Below are 25915 nucleotides of genomic sequence, written 5' to 3'. Positions count from 1 at the left end.
CTCTAAGATGATGAATCATTCTTGTAGCCCTGCATTGCACCCTTTCGTAGGCAGCAATGTCCTTCTTAAGGTATGGTGAACAAACCAGCACACAATATTCTAGGTGTGATCTTACCTTTGAATTATATAATCTTAGCATCACCTCCTTTGACTTAAACTCCACACACCAAGATGTAACCCAACATCCTATTGACCTTTTTAATTGCTTCCCCACACTGGCAAGAGTGGGACATGGAAGCATCAACATACACAACGAGGTCTTTCTCATAGTCAGCTACCTTTATTTCAGTGGAACCCATAAAATATCGGTACTTTGTATTTCTGCTCCCTGCATGGATTACCTTACATTTGTCTACATTAAATTTCATCTGCCAGGTTTCAGCCCAGTCGCTAATTAAATCAAGATCCCTCTGTAGCATCTGTTCTGCTAGTTCAGTATCTGCTACACCACCCACCTTGGTGTCGTCTGCAAATTTAAGCAGCTAACTGTATATATTGGTGTCAATATTGTTAATGCAAATTAGCAATAATAGTGGTCCTAAAATGTAACCCTGGGGTACCCCACTATGAAGGCGGGCCCACTGTGACATTGTGTCTCTAATAATTAATGACTCTACCCTTAATGACGTGTCAGTTCCCTCTCTTGTTTTCATAAGCTTTGGGTAGTGAAGTGTCATGATTGCTGGGGCATGAGCCGGGGAAGTAGGACATAAGCCGTGGAGTAGGCTAACGTGGAATTTATTCAGGTCGAAAACACTCAGAAACGTCACACAAAGTTAATGACCGGACTGGGGAAACATACTTGAACACGGACTTAAATACACTGGACTAATTAACGACAACAAGAAACAGCTGGTAACATGGGGATTCCACACGAGGTAGCGAGGGGGCATGACAGTGAAGGAAAGAAAGAGATTGTGGATACAAGTGGAAGAAATGAGCTTCCTTTGCATCGTGTGTCTGGGCTCAGCCCTACAGATAGGGTGGAGCTTAAGTATCCTGGGGGGACTCAGAGTAGACCTGCTGTTTCTTTGCATCGAACGGAGCCAGCTGAGGTTGTTTGGACATCTGTCAAGAATGCTCCTGAACGGCTTCCTTGGAAGGTGCTCCAGGAATGTCCAACCAGGAGCAGACCCCAGGGCAGACCCAGAATACGCAGGAGAGATTATCATGCTCAGCTGGCTTGGGAGTGCCTGGATATCCACCCCTAGGAGCTGGGGCAGGTGGCTAGGGAGAGGGAGGTCTGGGCATTTGCACTAAGACCTGGAACTGGATGGATGGATGGATGGATGGGCGGATGGATGGATGGACATGTCAGTTGCTTAACTTATTATGGAGAAATTAAGATACAGTGTCTGCACTCATCTGCTCATCTACTGTGTACAGTATGTATCTATGTACAGTATGTATCTATGTACAGTATGTATCTACAGTATGTTCTGCTGTGTCACCAGGAAACCGGTCCCCATAAGGGAAAAGAACGGATATTTATCACGGTATGGGGCCATTGTGTCCCCATAAGGATAGGTATACCCGCTTGCACACACACACACATGCACACACACACACATGCATGCACACACATATGCACACACACACACATTATATGTAAAATGCGTTCATATTCTGTGGCAGGTCCTGCCATCCTGCTGACATGCCAGATATTCCGCTGTCATCTGTCACCTGCTGGAGCTGCTGGAGCACAATGCTGCCTGTCTGAGTGTGACGCTTTGATGGGAATCCCCCTCGCAGTGATTTATGACCTCTGGGACAGTCGGGGGGGGGGATATTCCATGGTCTATTAAGTTTAAACTTTACAGCAGAATGGTTGTGTTCGGCAGGGGTTTGCTGTTGTTTAATATGTTTATTGAATGATCAAACTGTGTTAAGTGACGGCATGTGTGCTATATCATCCCGAGCTCCCGATCAGAGCCTTCTGGGTAACACTGATGTTCGGAAACCTGTGACACATGATGCAAGCACTGTTCCAGCCTTTTGGAGGACGATCCTGTAACCATGGCTGCATATCTCCATGCTGTCTAGTCAAAACCTTGTGTCTGATCCAGAAGCTTCTGGGTCATGGAGACGCAGTGATGTAAGCAGCCGGTTAGTGCTTCAACAGACCGAAATATGTTCTCCTGAGCTTGACCATGTGCTCAGGTGCGTCTCGTATGGTCATCTGCCTACTGTAAGGAAGCTTTGGATAGAAGCATCAGTTAAATTAATAATATGTGAATGAATAAATATACGTGATACATCTGAATGGACATCATGAATGGCCTGGGTGGTGTCAGAGGCTCGGGAGACGTTGGCGGGTGATTAACACGAGAGGGAAATGGATCGTGCCGAATTCGATTGAGGCGTCCAGTGGAAGCAGCATAGCGGAAACGATGAGGTGAATAAATACGATGAGAGACCCTCAAGAGTGGAGCAGGCATCCCATCAGCCTGGCCCCATAACACAGATTATGCAGGCGCTCACCAAAAGATGCTCAGCGATGGCTGCAGTGAATTGATCAAATCCTCATTATTGCCTGGCCTATACAATTTTGCCATCACTCTCACGTAGCTCTCTGTGGTATCTTCTCCCTGGACATGATGGTGCCACATGGGTGTGGCTGTTGCATTACGGTAATTATCTGTAAGCCTTTTCCACACCATTCAGCAGCAGCATGTGGGGCAGTCTTAAGTACTGCTAAGACCGCAGGGGCAGCAAGCTGTCAATGAGAACGTCCATGAACCCGGTTTTACGGGAAGCGATTGAGGAGGCGTGCGACTGCCTCCCAGTGACAGGGTTGCTTCCCCACCGTCCTCAAACGACCCGAAGATCAGCCTCAAGCGGATGCTCGCAGTCAGTCCACCTGAATTTGGATGATCATTGCTTTTACAGATTTCCAACCAGCTCACTTAATTTTAATGCAAAGAAACGGATGATAACGAGCCCTTAAGTGGATTCCGGCTCTGCACAGCCACGCTTATTTTATCTTCCTCCACCTGCTCCTCCTCGCGGATCTCCTCTTCACGGGAGCCGGATCTCGCGTGTCACGCATGTGGCCTGACTTCTCACCTGTCTGCCAATATGCCAGCCAGCCGCCATGCTGGCTGATTAAGAGTGATTAGTGCAGATGTCTTAAGCAGGGCAGGGAGTCCAAGCGCAGTGCTCTGTAACAGGAGGACAATGAGCCATCTGTCTGTGTGCAACAAAGGCTGCATCTGCATTCTGAAAACCGGGCAGGCCCACCTTCCTGCAGCCCAGGCCGCAATCGATGTCTGACTTATACAGTGTATGATGCAGTTGGCAGGATCATGACCTCACCGTGGTTGAATGGCAGACATGGGAAAATACTAGTGGCCTAATATGTGAATCGATGTCTACACTGTTTATGAGAAAGGAGCTTGAACCTTGATGCACGCATGTGTAATTGTACTTATTTCTGATGGGGTTCGGCGAAAGTGTGCCAAAGAATGGGCAACCGGATTCTTATAAAGCCAGCCTTTATACTGATGTTGTTATTAATGCTCCGTGTGCCATGTGTTGCATGTCAAGTCGGGCTTGACTGATACATTGTTTGGCTGATAATCAGTGATATTAAGCCGGAGCAAAAATTATCGGTATCAGTGTAAAACCCACCGATAATGTCGCTTTAGACATTTATGATGAGAAAATGAGTGCTCTCACGGGAGAAAGTTCTGAGAGGCAATGCTCCCTGCATTATAGCTAATCACTCTTTGCCCAGGATTATTAGTATGTTTGGCCATAGACTTGTTAGTGATCAACTGGGAATGGATTTCTGTGCTTTTGTTTGACAGTTAATCATTGTGAGAGTTCATGTTATTTACTCGGTTTAAGCTTAAGCTATATAGTGATAAGGTGGCTTGTGTTATTTTTTTGTTAAGACTTTGAGTTTCTGCTGTTTAGCTGCATTGAGAAACTGACTTATATTAGTCAGAAAAACATGACCTAAATAAAATTATTGGGGTTTAATTTTTAGATTATGTAAAAATATATTGGCCACTGCTACCAGTTATTGTAACTGGTAGCTCCATGAAATTGGCATCAGAGACAAAATTCATATGTTGCGCCCTAATGTCTCAGAGTACTTGGTCATAAACATAAAATGGTGCAGAAGTGATGTGAAGTCTGGCTCAAACGCAAAAATGCAATTTCTTATAAAGAGCATTACTGACTTCAGGCTAAAGTGGTGCCAAAACAAACAAAGCACTGATAACTAACAATAGCAGAGAACTAACTAATCTATATGAAGTTAATGATATACGCTGCCCACAGGAGGAAACAATACAAGAAGTGTGTTATAGCTAAAGAAAGGAGAACATAAAGCAGAATATAAAGAAAAAGTGGCTCAAAAAATAGGTTAAGCAAGTTTGTAAAACAACCAAGATTAACACATAAACCAAAATCTGTAAAACTAAAGCTAGTCACAACCAAGAAAAATCATTAACACCCTCCTCACTCCATCCTGCTGGTCTGCTTTTATCTGAAGGAGTAGCCAATCCTTTCCTTGAGGGAGGCGGGACTTCCTTCCAATAGGCAAATAGGAGGCTTCGTCAATGGCCATTAACAATGCCGTATGACCAGGGTTTGTAGCCACTATCCATCCATCCATCCATCCATTTTCCAAACTGCTTATCCTACTGGGTCGCGGGAGGTGTAGCCACTATATAACTGTAATACTTTAAAGAAAAATTACTTTGATATGAGTATCTACATACATTATGTTCACAGAAGTCACAGAACCTGCTCTTATCAAATGCCGATTTAGTGTCATACTCCCTAAACTCTCAGAAAGGTTAAAATGCCAGATTTTTGTGATGTAAACAAATGAGAACATAAATCATTTCAGACCTTTTCCCACGTTGAATGTGACCTATAAGATGTACAATTGAATTGAAAAACAAACAAATCTATTAGGGGGGGATATAAAAAACAAAAAAAACATACAATAAGGTGGCTGCATAAGTGTGCACACCCTGAAACTAATATTTTGTTGAAGCACCTTTTGATTTAATACAGCATTCAGTCTTTTTGGGTAGGAGTCTATCTGCATGTCACATGGTGACTTGGTAATATTTGTCCACTCTTCCATGCAATGGCATCTCCTTTGCATAGTCCTTCAGAATTTCAATTGGATTTAGGTCTGGGCTCTGGCTGGGCCATTCCAAAACTTTATTTTACTTTATTTTAATTCTTTTGTTGATGTGGGTGTATGCTTGGGGTCACTGTCATGCTGTAAGGTGAAATTCCTCTTCATCTTCAACTTTCTGGCAGACACCTGAAGGTTTTGGGCCAAAATTGACTGTTTTTTTGGAATTGTTCATAATTCCCTCCACTTTGACTAAAGCCCCAGTACCAGCTGAAGAAAAAGAATCACACAGCATGATGCTGCTACCGCCAGGCTTCAGCATGTGTCAGGGTCAGCGCCCGGCCGTCCCTGCCCTTCATGTCTCTTCCTCGTTTGGCCAGTAGGTGTTGCTGGCCATCCTGTTCCCTCCTCTGTCTTTGTGATGGATCCTTGTGTGTACTCCCTGCTCCCCAGCTTGCTGTGTGGCTCAGTGGGTTGAGTGTGTGGCAAAGAGTGCAACTCTCTTAGTCATGGGTTTAAGGCTGGTCCTGTTCCCCTGGTTTTTTTCTCTAATCTTTCTCCCTTTGATGGATTGTCCTGCTTGTATTCTGTTCAGGTTTTGCATGTTTATTTCCTTAGTGTTGTTGCCTAGTTCCAGTATCTTTATTTCCTTAATTTCCGTGTATGTAAATCTTAATTTGTTTCACCTGTTGCTTGTTTTTTGCCCTGTGCCTCTGATTGATTAATTTATTATTACACCTGTCCCTTGTTTGCCTTGTTTGTCTGTGTGCATTTAATCGCCTGTGTCTATTCAGTTCTTGAGTCTGTCATTGTTCATGCCTCTGGTACTGTGCATTATGAGTTCGGCTTGTTTCTCAGTTCTGCTCCCTCTGTTGCCTGGTGTCATTATTTTATGGTTTCTTTATTTGGTTCTTATTTCGCCCTGTTAATTTTTGAGCCCCTCGTGATCCCTTTAATTTGTGCCTTTCCCTAGCATGCCCTGTTTAATTCAATCAACCCTTGTTTGTCTTGAATTTGCAAGTGGATCGTCATCTTTTTCCCCACCTGCGCCATGCTGTGCCATAACACCATGAGTATGGTGTTCTCTTGGTGATGTGCAGTGTTGTTTTTGCGGCAAACATGCCTTTTGGAATTGCAGCCCAGAAGTTGTTCTTGTTCTGCCCAGACACAGCAAGTGGTTCCGAGGTGAACTTGTGAGGATATGGTTTTGGTCTAAAATCTACTTTGGTTAAGGTCTGCAAAGGTGCCCAACTGCCACGGCAGGTTTGTGAAACCGAGTAGCCTGATTTTCCACAACTGTCCTCACGACACATGGCTCATTGTCACTAATGATTAGGGATGCAAAAGCTTCCTGAAAAAAGTCCAACTGTTCGATTTGATAGGTATGATTAGTAATTTTAGATGCTGTGATCTCTGCTTTAAAAAGTTTTTTAGATTACCCAAAAGGACGTACATGCGTTTTTTGTGCGGGCATCACACAGCCAATGAATAGCTAGTTCATGCTTTGAAAGTTTTTTTTCGAGTTTAAGGAAAAACCAATTATGGTGAGTGGTGGCAGCGATGAAGACAAGCTACTAACACCCCAACCGTCAGACAGGTTGGGTGCACGGGAACATTTTGGTTTCCTGATAATTTATGACAGCAATGGTAAGAGCCATCGATAGCACTGCGAATGTCTGTAGACATTGCTCTACACGTGTTATGTACTGTATGTTAGCGGTCACATGAGTGCCTGTTTACACCGAAATCACCCTGGTGTGACGGTAGATGTTATAGTCAGAAGAGGAGAACCAGCTGCTACACTGAACCTGCTTACGCTCGCAGCCACTTTTAAACAACGGCTTAACTTCAACTCGGATCGACACAAAACTGTAATAAAACCACCGGGGTGTTTTATAGCAAAGGATTTGCAGCCGTACTCCGACTGACTGTGTTGATGTACATTTGACCTTATGTGTCCATCAGCCTACTGCTTACATTTTTTTTGTTGGCCTTACAGTTTTTTACAGTTATTTTCAGACTTGTTTCAATTCCATGTCCCCTTTTTTAAGACACTTAACACGAGCACCATATCAGAAGACTATGCGAACAAAACTGTGTATTCTTTTTCATTGCTTTGACACTAACTGCATTCAGTCACCAGTTCTTCCAGAATGCCTGTGTTTTGGTGGTTGGATAGTATCGATAAAGTAATACAGTAAGGTAATATCACAGTTCACATTATTTTTAGCACTTTGACATTATGTGGTGGCAATCTTTGTTAAAATTTTAATGTAACTTGTTCGACTTGTGAAATGTAGAAAATCTATGGAGTTTTTTATGCATTGAATACAAGCTGCTACAAACTGAAACTGTCTCTTGCCGTATTTTTACAATTTTTTTCACACTTCTCTCAATACCATGTGCACGTTACAAAGTTCTTCACACAGTGTGCTTTACAGAACACACCTGAGCTCATCAATTAACCTCTGGTGCAAAATGCACTTCGACCACCAAAACACTTCATACTTCACCCAAAGGTGGTTCATTCTACCATAACTATAGCATGAGCTCTGTCCATTATGACTACTGTCAATCACTGCACAATCAACTAAAGAAACATAAACAAATTGAGGCATTGCAAAATATATGTATTATGTGTTCTGTTAATTTTGCATAGTTTAGTGTGGAATTGTGAACATTTACAGCAGTAATATTGGAAAAATGTCTTCAACGACAGTTATATAATTTTACATAAATACATGCACATTTCTATGCAAATACAACCATTTTAATATTGATGGTAACTGTCATGCCCTGCTCGTCGGCTCCTCGTGTGTGCCACGCCCCCGGATTACCCACGTGTTCTTTCCCGACTGTACCCAGCTGTGTCTGATTATTTTCAATCAGTCCTGTGTATTTCAGTCCGTGTCTTACCTGAGTCCTTGGTCCGTCATTGATGTTACCTGATGTTGTCAATGTCTGTGTCCCGTCCTGCTCCGGTTTCCCCGAATAAACCCCCGTTTTCCCGTATCCCGCTTGCCTGCCTGCTCCTTCCGCACGATCGCCGCTCTGCCCGCGATCTCCCGTGACAGTAACAAAGCTGCAAACTTAAAGCTGAATAAACATTTGTTAAAATCAGAAAAATCTGTTTCAAACGTACGAACAGTTTCCTTTATCAAAATGCTGTTAAATTTCATCTACAGTGATCTAAATTTTGTTAGGTTTCTAACTGAAAGGTAACGGTTGTGATCAGAGTACCTAAATGTCTGACAAATGTTATAGCGTAGTTGTACAGAATTTTTTGAACATTGACAGAGAGGTATTCGTGAATTTTGGAATTAGTGGTGATTGAATGCATTTTATATGAAAGCAATGCAAGAGTATATACAGTTTAGTCCACATGGTCTACTGATATGGTGCAAGTGTTACGTGTTTGAAAGAGAGGGCATGGTATTGAGAAAAGTCTGAAAATAATCATGACAAGCTGTAAACCGTGATACAGACTGAACAGAGAGATTTTTGAGCCGTTGAATCGAAACGTTTGTCATGTAACTGCATGACAGCACATCTGTACAGTATGCATGCGTGAGCCCTTCAAACGCCGCTGGTGGCTGACTGGCTGTGTGAAACGCAGAAAGATGCATTTTTACCTGCAGCCAATTAGCCTGCGATGAGCCCCATCCCAGGCTGATTTACATGCATGCCTATGCAGATCTCACACTACTTCTGTTAATGGAGATGTGTCCATCTCTTGCTACCCCCCCCTCCATTGCAGGTCCTGAAGGGGTGTAAGAAGCTCACCATGTCTGTGTGTTCCGTGGGCCGCATTCCCGGGGGCTACATCACCAACCACATCTACACCTGGGTGGACCCTCAGGGGCGTAGCGTGTCCCCACCCCCGGACCTGCCCGAGCACAGGAGTGCCACTGTGAGGCGGGCCGGCAGCCAGCTCCGCAGCCACTCGCAGCTGCTGCAGGAGGGCGACGAGAAGCGGGTGAGTCCCTGAGCACCTAGACCCAGGAGCGAGGCTGTTAGCGCCGCCAGCTAATAAAGCGAGGCGGCTCTGTGAGTTTAGCCGACCTTTATGCTGCGTTTTGCCCATAAAGTCCCCCTGAGGTCAGCTCATTGGTCACATTTATGGGGCTCCAGGATGTTTCCCTGTGACCAAAAACATCCAGTTGGGCAGACTGGTGTCTTTAAATTGCCCAAACTGTGTGATTTTGTGTTTAGGTGTGTGTATGTGTCTGTGTGTGATTATGTGTCTGTGTGTGATTCTGTGTATCTCTGTTTGATTGTGTTGATCTTTGTGTGATTGTGTGTGTCTCTATGTGATTGTGTGTGTCTCTGTGTGATTGTGTTGATCTCTGTGTGATTGTGTGTGTCTCTGTGTGATTGTATTGATCTCTGTGTGATTGTGTGTGTCTCTGTGTGATTGTGTGTGTCTCTGTGTGATTGTGTTGATCTCTGTGTGATTGTTTGTGTCTCTGTGCGATTGTGTTGATCTCTGTGTGATTGTGTTGATCTCTGTGTGATTCTGTGTGTCTCTGTGTGATTGTGTTGATCTCTGTGTGATTGTATGTGTCTCTGTGCGATTGTGTTGATCTCTGTGTGATTGTGTTGATCTCTGTGTGATTCTGTGTGTCTCTGTGTGATTGTGTTGATCTCTGTGTGATTGTGTCTGTGCGATTGTGTTGATCTCTGTGATTGTGTTGATCTCTGTGTGATTCTGTGTGTCTCTGTGTGATTGTGTTGATCTCTGTGTGATTGTTTGTGTCTCTGTAAGATTGTGTTGATCTCTGTGTGATTGTGTTGATCTCTGTGTGATTGTGTCTCTCTGTGTGATTGTGTTGATCTTTGTGTGATTCTGTGTGTCTCTGTGTGATTCTGTGTGTCTCTGTGTGATTGTGTTTATCTGCGTCCTGTGACAGACTGCCATTCCTTACTGTATGTTCCTCCACCATGTCCCCTATGTTTTTTGCGAGCCTCCAGTTGCCCCCACAACCTGCTTACTGTAGGATGGTGTTGCCCTATGTAACCTACAAAATCTATTTTGATTTCCAGCTCAAACAATCCTCCTGTCCTTTTTCTTCTTATTTCCTAACAAACAGTATGCGTCCAGTTATTGTTTACCATGCAGGTGGTTTTTCATCTGCTGGATCATGACTGAATTGATTGATATGGAAACAAGTAAAGTGCTTTAGTCAGACTGATGGGACGTTTTGCTGAAAGCTAGGATTATGAACGTATTCGATTCTGCCTTCAGTAGAAGCTTAAAGATGGGAAAATTTACAGACCTGTAGTCAAGTTTATTGAAGGTATTAATAAAGAGGATGTATTGTTTCTGCTGTCTCTGCAGAGACTTAATGTAACCCTGTTCTTTCCTTTTCATTCAGCATATTTTAGTCAAGCCTTAACAATGGTTTGTCAATTTAACTGATGATAAAAATAAGTCTGGCTCAGTAGATCAAAAGTCACTTTACTGGATAATATAATATTTGAACTGATTATTTAAACATTCAGCCAGTCTGGTGAAGCTAAGAATCGCATAAATTCTCTGTGTATAAACTGTAGTTCATTCCAGAGCAAATGGAGTAATGAAACTTGAGAATAATATAGCCTTTGGAGGAGAAATGGTGTTAAACGGTGTGAGGTCCATATGTCATGACCCAACTCCTTAGGCCTGCATTTGTATCTCTCCAGGTGAACCTGGTCCTGGACGATGGACGCTCTCTTGGCCTGATGATCCGGGGAGGTGCGGAGTATGCCCTGGGTATTTACATCACCGGGGTGGACCGGGGCTCCGCCGCAGAGTTAGGGGGACTCAAGGTACAGATGTATTCATACTTTGTTTTAACTGACTTTCACCTCCCATTTCTCTGTTTTTATCAAACAACCTCCTTCACTGTGAATTTTGCATGATTATGACCTCGTCTAAACCAAACATGAAAAAGAGATTTTGTGCTCAATCTCAAATTCTTTAATCGAAGTTATTATAAAGATATAAACTCAGCATACCAGATTTAAGGGCGTTAAGTATCTATAAGAATGTTCCCTCTATCCCCATTAGTTTTTTTTTTTCCTTTCCTGTTAATAATTCTTAGACCTCAATCTTTAGCGTTAATAACTCCTGGTGTTCATGTATTTACACAGACAGACAGATTTAAATCTCTGTCTAGACCTTGAATCGTGAGGAGAGAACACTTGACTCTGAAAGCACTGAAGCTGTACTGCACATAGGCTAAACTCTGACCTCCTCTTGCCTGAATGCTCCATCAGGTGAAGGTTGACCGAACACAGATGGATTCGGTCTTCGTTTGGAGTAGGTTCAATCTGCTGGTTTACCCAGTAATGTAAAAATGGCAAGCTGCCCTTTTATTGCGTTGGCTTTTATGTTGAGTATGTAAGTCTTGCTTGCCTGATGACTGCAGTAACACTTCTATACTTGGCATATAATCGCGTGTGCGATTTACATTCTTTTGCAGTATTAAGCTGGATCATGGTCTCGCAGAAGGATAAGTCTGGCTGTATATAACGTATTTCTATTAGTTTGTTTTCACATAGTAGTACACCTGTGTAATTTATGCTTTTAAGGATAATTTCGATGACCTTCTCTAATACAAATGGGTCGAAAATAAAAGCGTGCATCAATTTATATAGCCGGTGTCCAGACATTTTCCCAAGTACCTCTCTATACTGAGCAGAGTCCATGACTATTTCAAGGTCATAAATTCGGGAGACTGCCTAATACATTAAATTAAGTATTTACCAAAATACTTATATAATATCTTTAGTGTATATACATTTCCCTGCTGATGCATATGTTCAGGCAGACTGAGCAATGCAAGCTGTTACACAGTGCTTATTCACCCTGGATTCAGCATTGATGTATGGAGAGTGTATTCCTGGCTGGATTCCATCCGTCCATTTTCAAAAAGCACTTGTCCTTCTGGAACCCTGGTTTAAAAGCACACAGCACTGGGCAAGCACATAATGCCTGTCTGTCTCTGGACATTGGCAATGTCTCTCACACATACACACACACACACACACAGATTAGGTATCCATATCTTTGTGGGGACTCTCCATTCATTTCTATGGGTATAACCCTAATCCCAACAATGACGACCTTAACCCCTACCCAGCCCTGACCTTAACCATAAGTAACCAGACAAAATACAAGACTCTCAGCATTTGTAGTGTATTCACATATTTTTTCACAAGTTTTCCCTTGTGAAAATGTGTCTCGGCAAAGTCAAAATAAGATGTTTTTATTTCATTTTGGGGACATTTGGTCCCCACAATGTAATATATACATCACACACACACACAAGTTGGTCTACTTATCTAAATGGGGACCATCCATTAATTTCTATGGAAAAAATCCCAATCACGACACCCTTAACCTCTACCCATCCCTAATACAATGGATTACGGTATACGGAGGGGAACCATGCGGCCGGGCATGCACGTAGCACAATGTATAATGGATTACGGTATGCGGAGTGGCACCATGCGGCGGGGCATGCACACAGCACTAAATACAATGCATTACGGTATGCGGAGGGGCACCATGCAGCCGGGCATGCGCACAGCACAAACACAAGGGATTAGGGTATGCGGAGGGGCACCATGCGGCCGGGCATGCACACAGCACAAAATACAATGGATTACGGTATGCGGAGGGGCACCATGCGGCCGGGCATGCGCACAGCACTAAATACAATGGATTACGGGATGCGGAGGGGCACCATGCAGCCGGGCATGCGCACAGCACAAACACAAGGGATTACGGTATACGGAGGGGAACCATGCGGCCGGGCATGCACGTAGCACAATGTATAATGGATTACGGTATGCGGAGTGGCACCATGCAGCCGGGCATGCACACAGCACTAAATACAATAGATTACGGTATGCAGAGGGGCACCATGCGGCGGGGCATGCACACAGCACTAAATACAATGCATTACGGTATGCGGAGGGGCACCATGCAGCCGGGCATGCGCACAGCACAAACACAAGGGATTAGGGTATGCGGAGGGGCACCATGCGGCCGGGCATGCACACAGCACAAAATACAATGGATTACGGTATGTGGAGGGGCACCATGCGGCCGGGCATGCGCACAGCACTAAATACAATGGATTACGGGATGCGGAGGGGCACCATGCAGCCGGGCATGCACACAGCACAAAATACAATGGATTACGGTATGCGGAGGGGCACCATGCGGCCGGGCATGCACACAGCATAAAATACAATGGATTACGGTATGCGGAGGGGCACCATGCGGCCGGGCATGCGCACAGCACTAAATACAATGGATTACGGGATGCGGAGGGGCACCATGCAGCCGGGCATGCGCACAGCACAAACACAAGGGATTAGGGTATGCGGAGGGGCACCATGCGGCCGGGCATGCACACAGCACAAAATACAATGGATTACGGTATGCGGAGGGGCACCATGCGGCCGGGCATGCACACAGCACAAAAAACAATGGATTACGGTATGCGGAGGGGCACCATGCGGCCGGGCATGCGCACAGCACTAAATACAATGGATTACGGGATGCGGAGGGGCACCATGCAGCCGGGCATGCGCACAGCACAAACACAAGGGATTACGGTATGCGGAGGGGCACCATGCGGCCGGGCATGCACACAGCACAAAATACAATGGATTACGGGATGCGGAGGGGCACCATGCGGCCGGGCATGCACACAGCACAAAATAAAATGGATTACGGTATGCGGAGGGGTACCATGCAGTCGGGCATGCGCACAGCACAAACACAAGGGATTACGGTATGCGGAGGGGCACCATGTGGCCGGGCATGCGCACAGCACTAAATACAATGCATTACGGTATGCGGAGGGGCACCATGCAGCCGGGCATGCGCACAGCACAAACACAAGGGATTACGGTATGCGGAGGGGCACCATGTGGCCAGGCATGCACACAGCACTAAATACAATGGATCAAACTGAGTAAATTCAAATACTATTCTGCGTTGTATTGGACTTGGGTACTTATACATCAATCAGAGATTTGCTGTATGATATCACACATTATAACAGGACTGACTGTATGTTTTTAATTTCATCAATGTGAAAATGGTTAAGGCACCTAGATTTTGAGATGCTGTTATCCTGGGAAAAACTAAAGACTGAAGAGGCTCTGTCAGTGAGCCAAAGCATTTTAATTGTTCTGTCAAAAAGGACAGTGATGTACAGCATCCAGATGCTCGATGTCCACCTGATACCTGCTGCCATATCTCTGACGAAAGGCTGAAATATGCCAGCTGGCCGGGGAGGTTGGGGCAGGCAGGGAGCCAGACAGACTATTGACAGTCAGCAAGATTCAGGACGTTGACGGCTTGGCCAGGATCGTGCAGGCCTGAGCACTGAAGATAAATGATACATTCTAGTAATTTTAGATGAAAATTCTCCTTGGGGGGGCGGAGAGAGAGAGTTCAAAAATGTTTCCATACAATGTTATGCCCCAGTGCATGTAATAGCTCCGCTGAGCATATTTGCTGGCCTTTGAAAATAATGGTGTTTTTCCATTCCAATGCAACGTTTTGTCACATTCCCACCCCCAGCACTGACGGCCCAGGTGCAGCCCGGGAGCATCTCATCCAGTGGCTTTCATGTTATTAGGTACAGTGCAGTGGGCAGCTGAAGGGACTGCACCTGTACCCCCGCAATAGACAAAGGCCATTTCCAGCCCCGTGACTGCTTCTCTGGGGGGGGGGAGATGAACAAACCTTAAATTACTTCCGCTCATGACCTCGAATGAAAACGGTCGTATGAAAAACGAATTCGGAAACGGATTCATAGAATTTTGGGGGAGACTGAATCCAACACCGTGCCTCTTTTATTTACCAATGAGAAACACAATGATTTTAAAGATGTAGTCGGCTTTGCTGAAGAAGCCACATGACTGGCATTTTGTTGATATAGCAGAATAACATTCACATTCCATTTAATGTATCTGCGGTTAGACTTTGCAGATATAATCATGATTAACATCGATTATCATAAACAGACAAATCAAAGAAACATCTCGATACTGGAAGAAGCTCAAAGAATCAATAAGGTCTTAATGTATATTTTTCATGTTCACTTCTGTTTCACAGTCTGTTTGAAGAGAACATTGTGTCTCATTCTGTTATCAAGATTATCATTCAGCTCCAAATTTTGCTCAACAACATGTTGTATTGAACCATCAATGACTGTCTAATGGTGTGATGGGGAGGATCTGTATTCCTGCCATGAATGAAGCTCTCGTTAATCTTCCGCGTCTGCTGTGAACGTTTTATTTAATGATTGATCGGTCAGCAGAGCCGCTGCTGTTGTTTACCATTGCTTTTGGGGATGTTGTGTCAAGCATCTTCCCCCTTTTTTTCTGGCAAAAACCGATGTTTACAATTCATGGCAAGTCTTCATTGACCTGTCATTTATGGCTGCATCATGCAGAGCTTTGACTGTAAGTGTTTACGCGCTGTGTGCTGTGAGTATGTGCTGTGAGTATGTGCTGTGAGTATGTGCTGTGAGTATGTGCTGTGAGTATGTGCTGTGAGTATGCTGTCACTGTCTCACTCAAATACACGCATATCCATGCAGTGTACAAACCATGCAATTTAAACCAATAAACAGAAACACACAATGCATATATTTACATGCTCATGCATGCACCCACAACATTCCCACATGTACATGTCTTACTACACCACCAGAAGGGAACATAACATCCCCATATAGTTACTTTGTCTTAATAGCCTAATAAACTTAATTGCTACATTAATTACAGCGCTTCTGAAATTAGCAATAAAATCAGTGCCCGAGACTCCTTGCCAAAAGAAGAGGTAAATCTTTAAGGCAATCATTTTGTGAAATTCAGGTTAATTGTTTGTCTTGTGACCTGCGGGATTAATGAAATCCTATGAAGCCACGTAGAGGGATCTGGAATAGAGATTAACAGAACACAGTTTTCCTGTAAGGGGCAGCTGTTGAATTTTGCCCTGGTCTGTGAGAGGTTACGTAGCCGTCTGTTATCTGCAGAGAGCTGCCTCCTTTCTCCTGCATGGGAGTGGAACGACGGGTCTCTATTGATATTGATATTTATAGTGATATTTATATTGATGTATCTATTGTAACTGTTGAGTTATATGCATAACACCTATGCAAAGAATGCAGTAGATCAGTCCACATTTTTACTCCCCCCCAGCTCGCTGCCAGACAGTCCATGTTTTTGTTCCCTCAGAGCTCCCTACTGAGAGGGGTTGAGGCCTTGAGGCTGCATCCAAACTTGACAGTGGTGTTTGGCATCAAGGCAGATGCATGCCTTTAACAATGGAGAGCTTTTATCAATCCCCACAAGCTTGTTTGTCATATTAATTATAGTGTTCTGCTTCAGAATAGATGGTCTTCTCTTTATTTACTCCTATGCTTGATGTATTATATAGCAAGGGATGGGCTTTCTGGCAGGACAGGTGAAATAAAAATGCAGAAACCATTAAATGTTATAGAAACGCTAAAGATCTTTTGAATGAATTGCTTGCTAGGATAAATTGGCACAGGCCCAAAGTGTTTTCCCCCATCCACTAATTTTCTTTGAAGTGTGACTAAATTGAAGGTCAAATGGAAATAATGCAAGTCAGCCCTATTAATTGAATAATCAATAAAAAAAAAAAGTCATTAAATCGTCGATCCATATAGGTCACTTACTGACAGGTTCTTGCTGAAAAATTATTTTGTGTGGTTTCCCACTATTTTATGAGTGAGGGAATTTTCTCCTAGCAATGTTCAGCTGCTTTGAATTGTATTGTAATTAAGTTAATGCATCACCCAGTGTGAGTAAGGCATATAATAAAGAACGAACAAGCAGATCAAGAAGAACAAACAAGCAAATCAAAAAGAACACAAGGCGTATAATAAAGAACAAACAAGCAAATCCTAAAGAACATGCAATCAGACCATAAGGAATAAATAAGCAAACAATAAAGAACGAACAAGCAGATAATATGGAACAAACAAGAAGGTCATAATGACTCACAGTCCAAAACATGCTGAGGCTAATTGGAGTTACTAAATTACCTGTAGGTGTGCATGTGTGAGTGTATGGTGTGTGAGTGTACCCTGCGATGGGCTGGCCCCCCATCCTGGGTTGTTCCCTGCCTCGTGCCCATTGCTTTCGGGACAGGCTCCGGACCCCCCGCGACCCAGTAGGATAAGCGGTTTGGAAAATGGATAGATGAAGCAGATTGTAACGCGTAAGCCAATCATACAAAAACAACCAGGTCACAAGGAATAAATTAGCAAATAGTACAGAACAAACCCTAGCCTTGTTTATGCCATCATATGGATAGATCAGTCAATCCCATTGTCTCAGTGCTGAATACCGGTTCCTCAACCAGCTTCCCTGTCATTAAAATCCAGCGGTTTCCTTGTATGACGGAAGGAAGGCTCAATTAGTGCAGCTCCCTGAAGGGAGAGCAGATGCGAGAGTCGAGCTGACAGACACATCTGTCACTCCTAACACTGTCTTAGACACCTGAGTGTCACACTAAAAAGAAGACAGATGGCCGAGTCTCCAGTACCGTTCACTTTCTGGCCTTGTCGCCCGCCTGATGTTTTACTGTAGAAGACATGACGGCTCCTCCGACACGCCCTCATGCCCGAGGGCTGCCGTGCCCTTTATACAGATAACTGCACTTGCCTCGTCAAACGTTCCCTTTGATGCAATATAACTGTGCATCCCTCAGCCCCCTGCTCACTGCTGTATGGAATATCAGATGACCTGCTGAGATTTTAAGGGCATTTACAGGCATATACATACTGAAACTGGGGACAGAGAATAACTGCCTCCTTTTTTTCTGCTGTGCTTGCCAGGCCACTGAGATGTTGTCTATTAAAAACTTGTGCGTATTTAGCAAATGCTATTTCCAAAGCAATGTTCAAGTGAGGACCAAGAGGAGGGCCAGCCGACATCGCTGGAGGGATTAAGGGTCTTGCTCAAGGACCCCACAGTGATACGATTAGCCTGCCAGCCATAGGATTCAAATGTATGAGCACATATTCAGGTATACACATATTCAGGTATACACATATTCAGGTATACACATACATACAGTATACACCATGCATTATTGGCGTGGCTGCATTATTAGGCAGACATGCCGGTTTGTGCATGTATCTGCCCTGTGATGGGCTGGCATCCTACCCAGGGTGTACCTTTGCCTTCTGCCCCAAGCTACCCAGGACAGGTTCCACACCCTCCTCCTCGGCCCTGACCAGGGTATGGATGGGTGATTCTTTCTGTCATTCAGATTCCATGCATACTATTTTAATTTGCTATAAAAAAATATATAGATTATATATAGATTATTATTGCGGAATAATCACAGACTAAGAATTTCCATGAGAATTTCAAGGATGGATTCAATTATTTCATTGTTTGATACGCTTGTTTTTCTTACTCATAACTTTAATGAAGTAAACATGTCCATTAGGCGTACTTTTCCAAAGATTCTTTTGCCAAACATCTCCAGGAGTCTGACGCTGGGAATGTTCATAGCTAGATACTGTAAGGACAGGCATTTTGTGTATTTTATATTATTGAACCACTGTAGTATTTAATTACTTTCCAGAAATAGTGCTGAATGTAGAGTGCAGAGCACCATCTGATGTTTGCTGTCGGGCGTTTCCTTTCTTCTTTATTTATGTTCTGAAGCTCCGATGTGGGAATGCGATTAAACAGCTGGGGCAGCTCGGAATGTGCGTATTGGGGAATCATGGGATCGCGTGGAGGGAATCGCGGCTCTCCAAAGTGCTGTGTTGTGGTAGACTTTCAGATCATCCTGTGAAAAATGCACCCAAAAGAGAACAATTTAAAGTTGCGGTGACTACAGGGTAATTTCCCTTTGGATAGCCTTGAAATTTCGAGCTATTCAAAGCAACTTTAGTTATGCTGATTTGATTTTTTTTGCTATGAGCTGAAATTGTGAGGTTTTCTTTTTGTTTTTTTAAATTGCCCTTTCAAGTCTTATGTCTGGATAACACTGACATTCAGGTCCAGTCCCAAGTAAGTAATGGAATGATTTGGTAGAGTGACCCTAGGATGGAGAACAATTCATCAGCATCTCCTTGCTTTTTCCGTGGCTTCACCTCACCTGGGTGTACAAGGCGGAGATCAGGGAGACGAAGGAGAAGCTGACTGTGCGCGTCGCTCTGTTCTCTTGTGCGTGTCTGGCACTCTGGATATTGGTGGCTGTAAATCAGCACCCCCCCCCCCCCCCAGGCATTTTTCTCCTGGCAGTGAGAGCCCTCCTCACTGCTGAATCACCTAGATTAAAATACTGTGGTGAAGAGGGACAGAAGAACCGGAGAACAAAGTATCTATTTTCCTGCTGTTTTCTTTCCCCACGTTCTCCTGGGAAAGCAGAGAAGTAGAACGTCAGATTGAGGAAAATATCCCTGTGTGTCACAATCAACTGCCTGTTCAGTTCAGGAAACGTTTCCAGCGCTAGCCAGGCAACTAACCTGCATACCTAAGAGGAATGCTTCAAGATATCACAGGCTAAAGATTCTGTGCTTATAAAATTACTTAAGTTTGTTGTTTAGAATTGAATTGCCTATTAGGTTCTGGTTTGGTTGGAAGATGTTATGTAGTTCTTGCTTCTACACTTGCACATATACCTGAGCGTTCTTTGGGAGCTCAGCCTAGCCACACTTTACGCCTAGCTGACTCTTGGAGTGTAATGTGCTATTTGCCTCACTTAAACATCACTTTGGACAAATGTGACTGCTAAATGAAATAAATGTAAATGCAGTGCCCTAAAAAAGCTTCAGAAATGGAGGCAGCCTCAGACTTGGAGTCTGTTAGGAAGCAGAGTTTCTGCACTCTGTGGGGTGAGTTGGGAGCAGAACGCGTGCTGTACACATTGCTTTATTTACCTGAAGTTACCAGTTTCCAGTAGCGTGGTGTTTTTGCCATGATTGTGGAGCGTTTACCCAGAAAATAAAGTGTTAGCCTATATATGGCTAGGGGATTGATTTAGGAGGTTTATCATTTTAGGATAGACAGTGGTCATATCCTATGATTTATTTAGCATGACTGGATTTGGTCATATCATTCAGATTCAGTTCTGACTTTATTGGGTCAGCGACTGCACTCCAGCTTAGTGTCTCTAGATATTGATCCAATTACACTTTTATTCAAGCTGCGACACCTGCAGAAATTATTTATTTGGGGGGGAAAAGAACAAATCAGGAAAGTGGGTACTTACAGTAGGCTGGGATGAGGAGTCACCTGCGGAAGCTCGATAATTTGCCAAGGTTTTTCTTCTCAACATTTTGCCTTTTCAAACAGACCAGAAGTTGGCAGGGTGTCCACAACCAAGAAACCAAAAAAAATGTCTTTTTTGGTGATTTTTCTCTTTTTTTGCAGAGATCGACAGGCCGTTTATTTCGAAAACTTGAGTTTTGGTGATGCCTTGCATCATGACCATGCCGCTAAAAGTAGCTGTATGATAAAGCATTGAGCCGCAGATACCCCCAGGAGGTCCGTCCACTTTGTCTGAGCTGTCCTTCCCCCTTAGAGCGCTAGCAGATGCAGCCGTGGAGGGACAAACAAGTACATACCAATAAAATACCCATACCCACATGTGCCCACCCACCCAGTCAGCAGCAGACCCAACTAGCCAATCAGATGTGATTCTTTCACTGCAGAGATATTTCCAGTCTGAGGCCACAGGCACCTCGCTGGAGTAGCAAACATTTGTAAAGCCTGACATGGCCTCGTGCCACTGGCAAGTACATGTCCGCTGTTCTTTCCTGCATTGTCTTTCAGAAACACAAAGATCAGCAGCTGAAAGTCCATGGCTGAAAGTTTGAAAACTTAGTTTACTTGCTTTTTCTCCTTTACTTTATTAGCCCTGGGGTAGAATAAAATTCAACCTATATTCTACTAAGGGTGTTAATCAAAGCGTAAGTCAAGCCCTAAGCAGTGCTTGGCTCCAGCGCTTTGTACGAGCAGCAAGATAACAGCGCATCAGCACCTTGGCGAGCTATTGAGAAGTTTAGCACATTTTGGCTCTTGTTGTTCACATTTGACCATGCTGCCGTATTTTGATTTGCTTAGGTTTTTTGCTAATTGTACTGTAAGTTTTTATGTGGTTTTAGGTTTCTTGTTCTGTTGTCCCGTTTCAGATGAATGTGTGGCAACAGCAAAGGGGCATATAATGATACAGGTGCAGTGGGGGGTCAGCCTTGTGTGTCTGTGTGAAATGGCTTGGGAGGTGATTCAAAGCTCTCTGCCTGTGTCCCCGTGTCGGCCTGCTGACCTCTTCCCCGCCCCCGGCCCCGCCCCCCATGCGCACACAGGTAGGCGACCAGATCCTGGAAGTGAACGGGCGCAGCTTCCTGAGCATCCCCCACGACGAGGCCGTGCAGGTGCTAAAGACTTCCCGGCACCTCATGATGATGGTGAAGGACGTGGGCCGCCTGCCACACGCCCGCACAATCGTGGACGAGACCCGCTGGATCCCCAGCTCCCAGATCGCAGAGAGCTCAGCCAGCACCGTCACCGGGTGAGATTACGACCCAAAGGCCGTGCCCAGGAAGCACGTGTCCAGCAGCAGCGAGTTACCAGCTTGATACCTTCTATCTGCCTCCTGTACATCACAGATTAGTCTGTGTGGACAGAGCTGCTGAATCAGCTGATTTTAATATTCCAGGTTAAAGGATTGTGACACATACATTTAAGGTATACTGTACACACATTAAAGGAACATCATACAGACATTAATGGAACATTACATAGACATTAAAGCCACATCATAGCAACATCAAAGGAACATCATACAGACCTTAAAGAAACATGATACAGACATTAAAGGAACATTATTCAGTCATCAAAGGAACATCACACCGACCATAAAGAATCGTCATACAGACCTCAAAGGAACATTATATAGGCATTATATGTTATATATAATTGTTTGTGTCACTGTGCACTCAGTTTTCTATTCCAACAAAGCCTTTCACTTCACTCCAGTCCCCTGTCATTAGAGCATACCTAAGGACAGGAAAAGTCCCATTTTTTCACACAGGAGGAACATGCAGTGAACACATGCTGGTCCTGGCCGTGTGTTTAATAGTAGCAGGAAGCTCTCCTGTCAGTGAAAGGCATGCTGTGTAGAAGGCACTCTTTCTCCCTTATATGCTTAGCAGCTAACCAGCATTTTTTCTGGGTTTAACTATTTGTTTCTTTCCCTCGTTGGCTTGCAGGCTGTCCATGGACAATGGCTCTTTGGCCTCTGGGAAGGTATGGTCCATCCTGAGGATTTTAGTAATGACTATATATACATACGCACGCTCTCTTTGGCCAGTGCCTGAGACACACCTGCTGATTAACAAAAACAGCCAACAAATTCTGTGGCTGAATACTTACAGAACACAGATAGAGGCAAAGGGTTAAGCAATAGAATGTAGAACTAGACGCATGCTGTAAGTGAGTGTGAATGTAGTGTGATCGTTGGTGCCACCCTCCTGGGGTTTTCCCTCAGTACAGAGACTACAGTTTACAGAGAAGTGTGTGATAAATAAAATACATTCAGTCAGTGGCAGTTCTGTGGGCAAGAACACCTTGTTAATGACAGAGGTCATAGAGGGGAATGGCTAGACTCATTAAAGCTGACAGACAGGCCACAAGTGCAGAAAGGCTTCTCTGAATGCAGAATTTGCACTAAAAAAGTGGATCATAGCTGGTACTATCTAGGTGTACCTAATACAGTGGCCATTGAGTGTATATATATACAGTACTGTGCAAAGGTCTATGGCAGTTAAAGAGCACGTTTAAAGCTATTTATCTGGGTAGTAAGTCCATATTTGCTTCAGAAAGCAAACAGTGTAACAATTCAATATATGCAAATTAAGAACGAGACAATAAAAGCTAACAAGAATTTCTTACATTTTCCATAATGTTACTAATATCATAGAAGAACACCGCTTCAATTCCAAAGTCTATACAGGGGCACCTCAGCCATTCCATGTGTTAATTGAATTTCACCACCAGCTCACTTAATTCATTGACTAAATTGGTAACTCAATGAGGTATTCGTTAGACCAGGGGTGTCAACCTCCAGTCCTGGGGGGCCAGAGCCCTGCGCATTTTTCGGTTTCCCCTCATTTAACACACCTGATTCCACTCCTTGTGCTAATTATCACACAAGCTGTGGGATAAGTTAACAGTCATCTCTGGCATTAGAATGTCGCTTCCGCCCTTTATCTAGCTGGTTTCTGGTCGTTCCCAGTGTCTCCTGCTTCAGCTTCTTCTTGTGCTGCCGTCTTAGAAATCTTGAACCTGAAAGCAACCTGCTGTTCAGCATAGTTCTCTGTGAGCAGAACCATGACAAAACCAGGGTTTAAAAGTGCAGATTTAAAAAAAAATATAGAGTGGTCTCTTACGTGTTGGCATGCATACTTGCATCATGCATCATGCTTGAATCATGTGCCAAACATGTCGTCCTCACTGCTATTAGGCTCACATTATAGAGACAGACTCTTCAACAGGCGCGGCATCTCTCTCATTTTAAATTCAGTGATCAATTGTGATTGGTTAATTGTGGCGGCTTGTATTGCTGTCAGACCGTAACGGGCGCATGTCCTCTTTGTGACACTGATGTATGGCGTGTGCATTCTTTTGCTCTGACATCTCGTTCTCTGTCAGCTCCTAAAAAGTCTGCGTTTCATATGTATTCCAAGCAGGTCACCCGTTTAAGAATAAATTCCTCCATTATCTGTCTGAAGATGTCGGGATTAGCGCTGTGACTTGGGTGCAGCACCTGGATAAGCCACAGCAACTGCAATACATAAGTAATGTGCTGATTCGTGACAAGAATGGCTGAAGTGGTTTACAGTATAACTTAATCACCACTTAGTTTGTTTTTAGTTAGCGGATCATCACTGAGTTGCGGATGTAAAGGAAATGCTTTATTACATAAAACACCGCAAAGTCCGTATAACCAGATCCAGCGACAGTGTCCAAAATTGTGGAAACACCTGCTTTTTTGGCATTATGCTTTAAAAATTGCTACACGATTATTTGCAGTAATGTTCATAGACAATCAAAGAATATTACAGATATCATACGTTGGATGATTAAATAAGTAACTGGAGTAAAAGGAATAAAGTTCTGCAATCTTTAAAAATTGGAAGTATTTCCACAATTTTGGCCACTTGTATTGCATCATTCTTCTCATTTTTGATGGCAGGGCTGGGTCAGTTATACAGACATTGTCCAGTCTTTGGCGAGTGAAAGGTCATTTTCAGTTCAGGGACAGCACACATCGGTCTTCACCCCCGCAGTCTCTTTGAACTGCTCCAACTTGAGCACCAACAACAGCCTGCTCCGCTCCAGCTGTGGAGCGGGGGTAGTGAGCGGGGGACTCTCTCAAAGACTGTCACGCTCCACAAGTGTGAAATTGCTTTAATCTTCGCGTTTCCTCATACCTGCACTGCCGCAGCTAGTGATGCTGCGCCACCCCCGACGTCGCCCCCCCCTCCGATATCCTCCATAAACTGCCACCTCATTCACGACACCCATGTCCGTGTCTTTGGCTCCAACACCCCGGGTCTCTGGGGGGTGTTAATCACCAAGGTGACTTACGAGGCAAACGGCCACCCGTCCGCTGGGTTCCTCCGGTTTATGTGAGCAGCATGCACTATAAACGTCCTACAATGCAGGAGCAGTCGATTGTGATGTCATTTCAGGTTTTGTATATGATTTATTCAGCTAGTAAAGGTGAGAGGCCGGTTTGCCCTGATTGTGTATATTCTGTTGTTTACCCTGTCCATTGCATTACAGCACTCTGGGCATTGAATTATCTTGAGTACTTTGCTGCACTGGCACTGCCAGGACTTTTCACCTGTGGGTCCTCGGCATATATGGCCATGTTCCTGCCGCTGGTCTTTTTGGCAGACCGTTCAAGCTATTAACTCATCAGCAGCCATTAAGGATTTCAAACTTAATTGACACTAATCCATTCTGAAGTCTTTCATTCACATTAAAAGCCTTTATGCCGCTGAGAGTAAATCTGTAGTCATTCTTTGCCCAGGGCTGAGTGCAGAGTCATTCCCGACTCAACGTTTGAGGGGCAAGAATTAATATAGTAATGGATGCGCGTGTCATGGCACGAACATCGTTAGGTTGCTGTGAAATCTAATTGGTGAATTTAGGAATTGTAGTGCGAACTTCCTTCGTGTGTGTGTGTGTGGGGGGGGGGAGAGGTCAGCCGCTATTCCACTATTCCCATTTCATAACATTTCATAACAGCCATGCATAGTTTGCCTGTGTTCCAGTACCATGGGGATGCAATGCTGCTCGCTCTAGTTATGATTATCCCTGTCTGTCTGTAGTGCCTTGCCTCGAATATGGCATGCTGAATGAGCACAAAGAATGATGCTCATATTTACAATAACGGAAAAGGAAATGTTCATCTTCAAATGTTAGGTAATATGTAAGACTAGAGCCAGGCAGAATTGTGAAGAGAGCCATGTGATAGGAGAGTAGAAAACAAGAATGAGGCCTTTTTCGGGACAGAACTGGAGCTGATTTTGAGGCCCCAAATGGCTTAGAATGGCGACCAAATTCCCACACTGCAACCTGCAGTGACGTTCTATCTCTCTACATGGCGATTATGAAACATACCTCAGTCATTTCAGCATCAGGACAAGGGCACAGGAGAAAATGCGCGCCAGGCATCGGAATGGAGGGGAACGCGGTGCAGGAAAAGGGAAAAAACATCTGAGAGTTTGAGGATCGGTA

At 44.1% G+C, this 25915-nt stretch overlaps 1 protein-coding gene across 2 annotated transcripts in view; it reads left to right on the top strand.

Moving 5' to 3' along the window:
- Positions 1 to 25915, top strand: part of whrnb (whirlin b) — a 69353-nt gene that overhangs the window by 23271 nt on the left and 20167 nt on the right. For both annotated transcript variants that reach the window (XM_049003570.1, XM_049003563.1), the window contains exons 2-5: positions 8859 to 9077; positions 10784 to 10909; positions 21472 to 21677; positions 22378 to 22414. In XM_049003570.1, coding sequence (XP_048859527.1) covers positions 8859 to 9077; positions 10784 to 10909; positions 21472 to 21677; positions 22378 to 22414 — 588 coding nt within the window. The remainder of the gene's footprint in view (positions 1 to 8858; positions 9078 to 10783; positions 10910 to 21471; positions 21678 to 22377; positions 22415 to 25915) is intronic.

The sequence above is a fragment of the Brienomyrus brachyistius genome, chromosome 2 (genome assembly GCF_023856365.1).
Source record: "Brienomyrus brachyistius isolate T26 chromosome 2, BBRACH_0.4, whole genome shotgun sequence".
Classification (NCBI taxonomy): domain Eukaryota; kingdom Metazoa; phylum Chordata; class Actinopteri; order Osteoglossiformes; family Mormyridae; genus Brienomyrus; species Brienomyrus brachyistius.
This window is presented reverse-complemented; position numbering and strand designations above follow the sequence as displayed.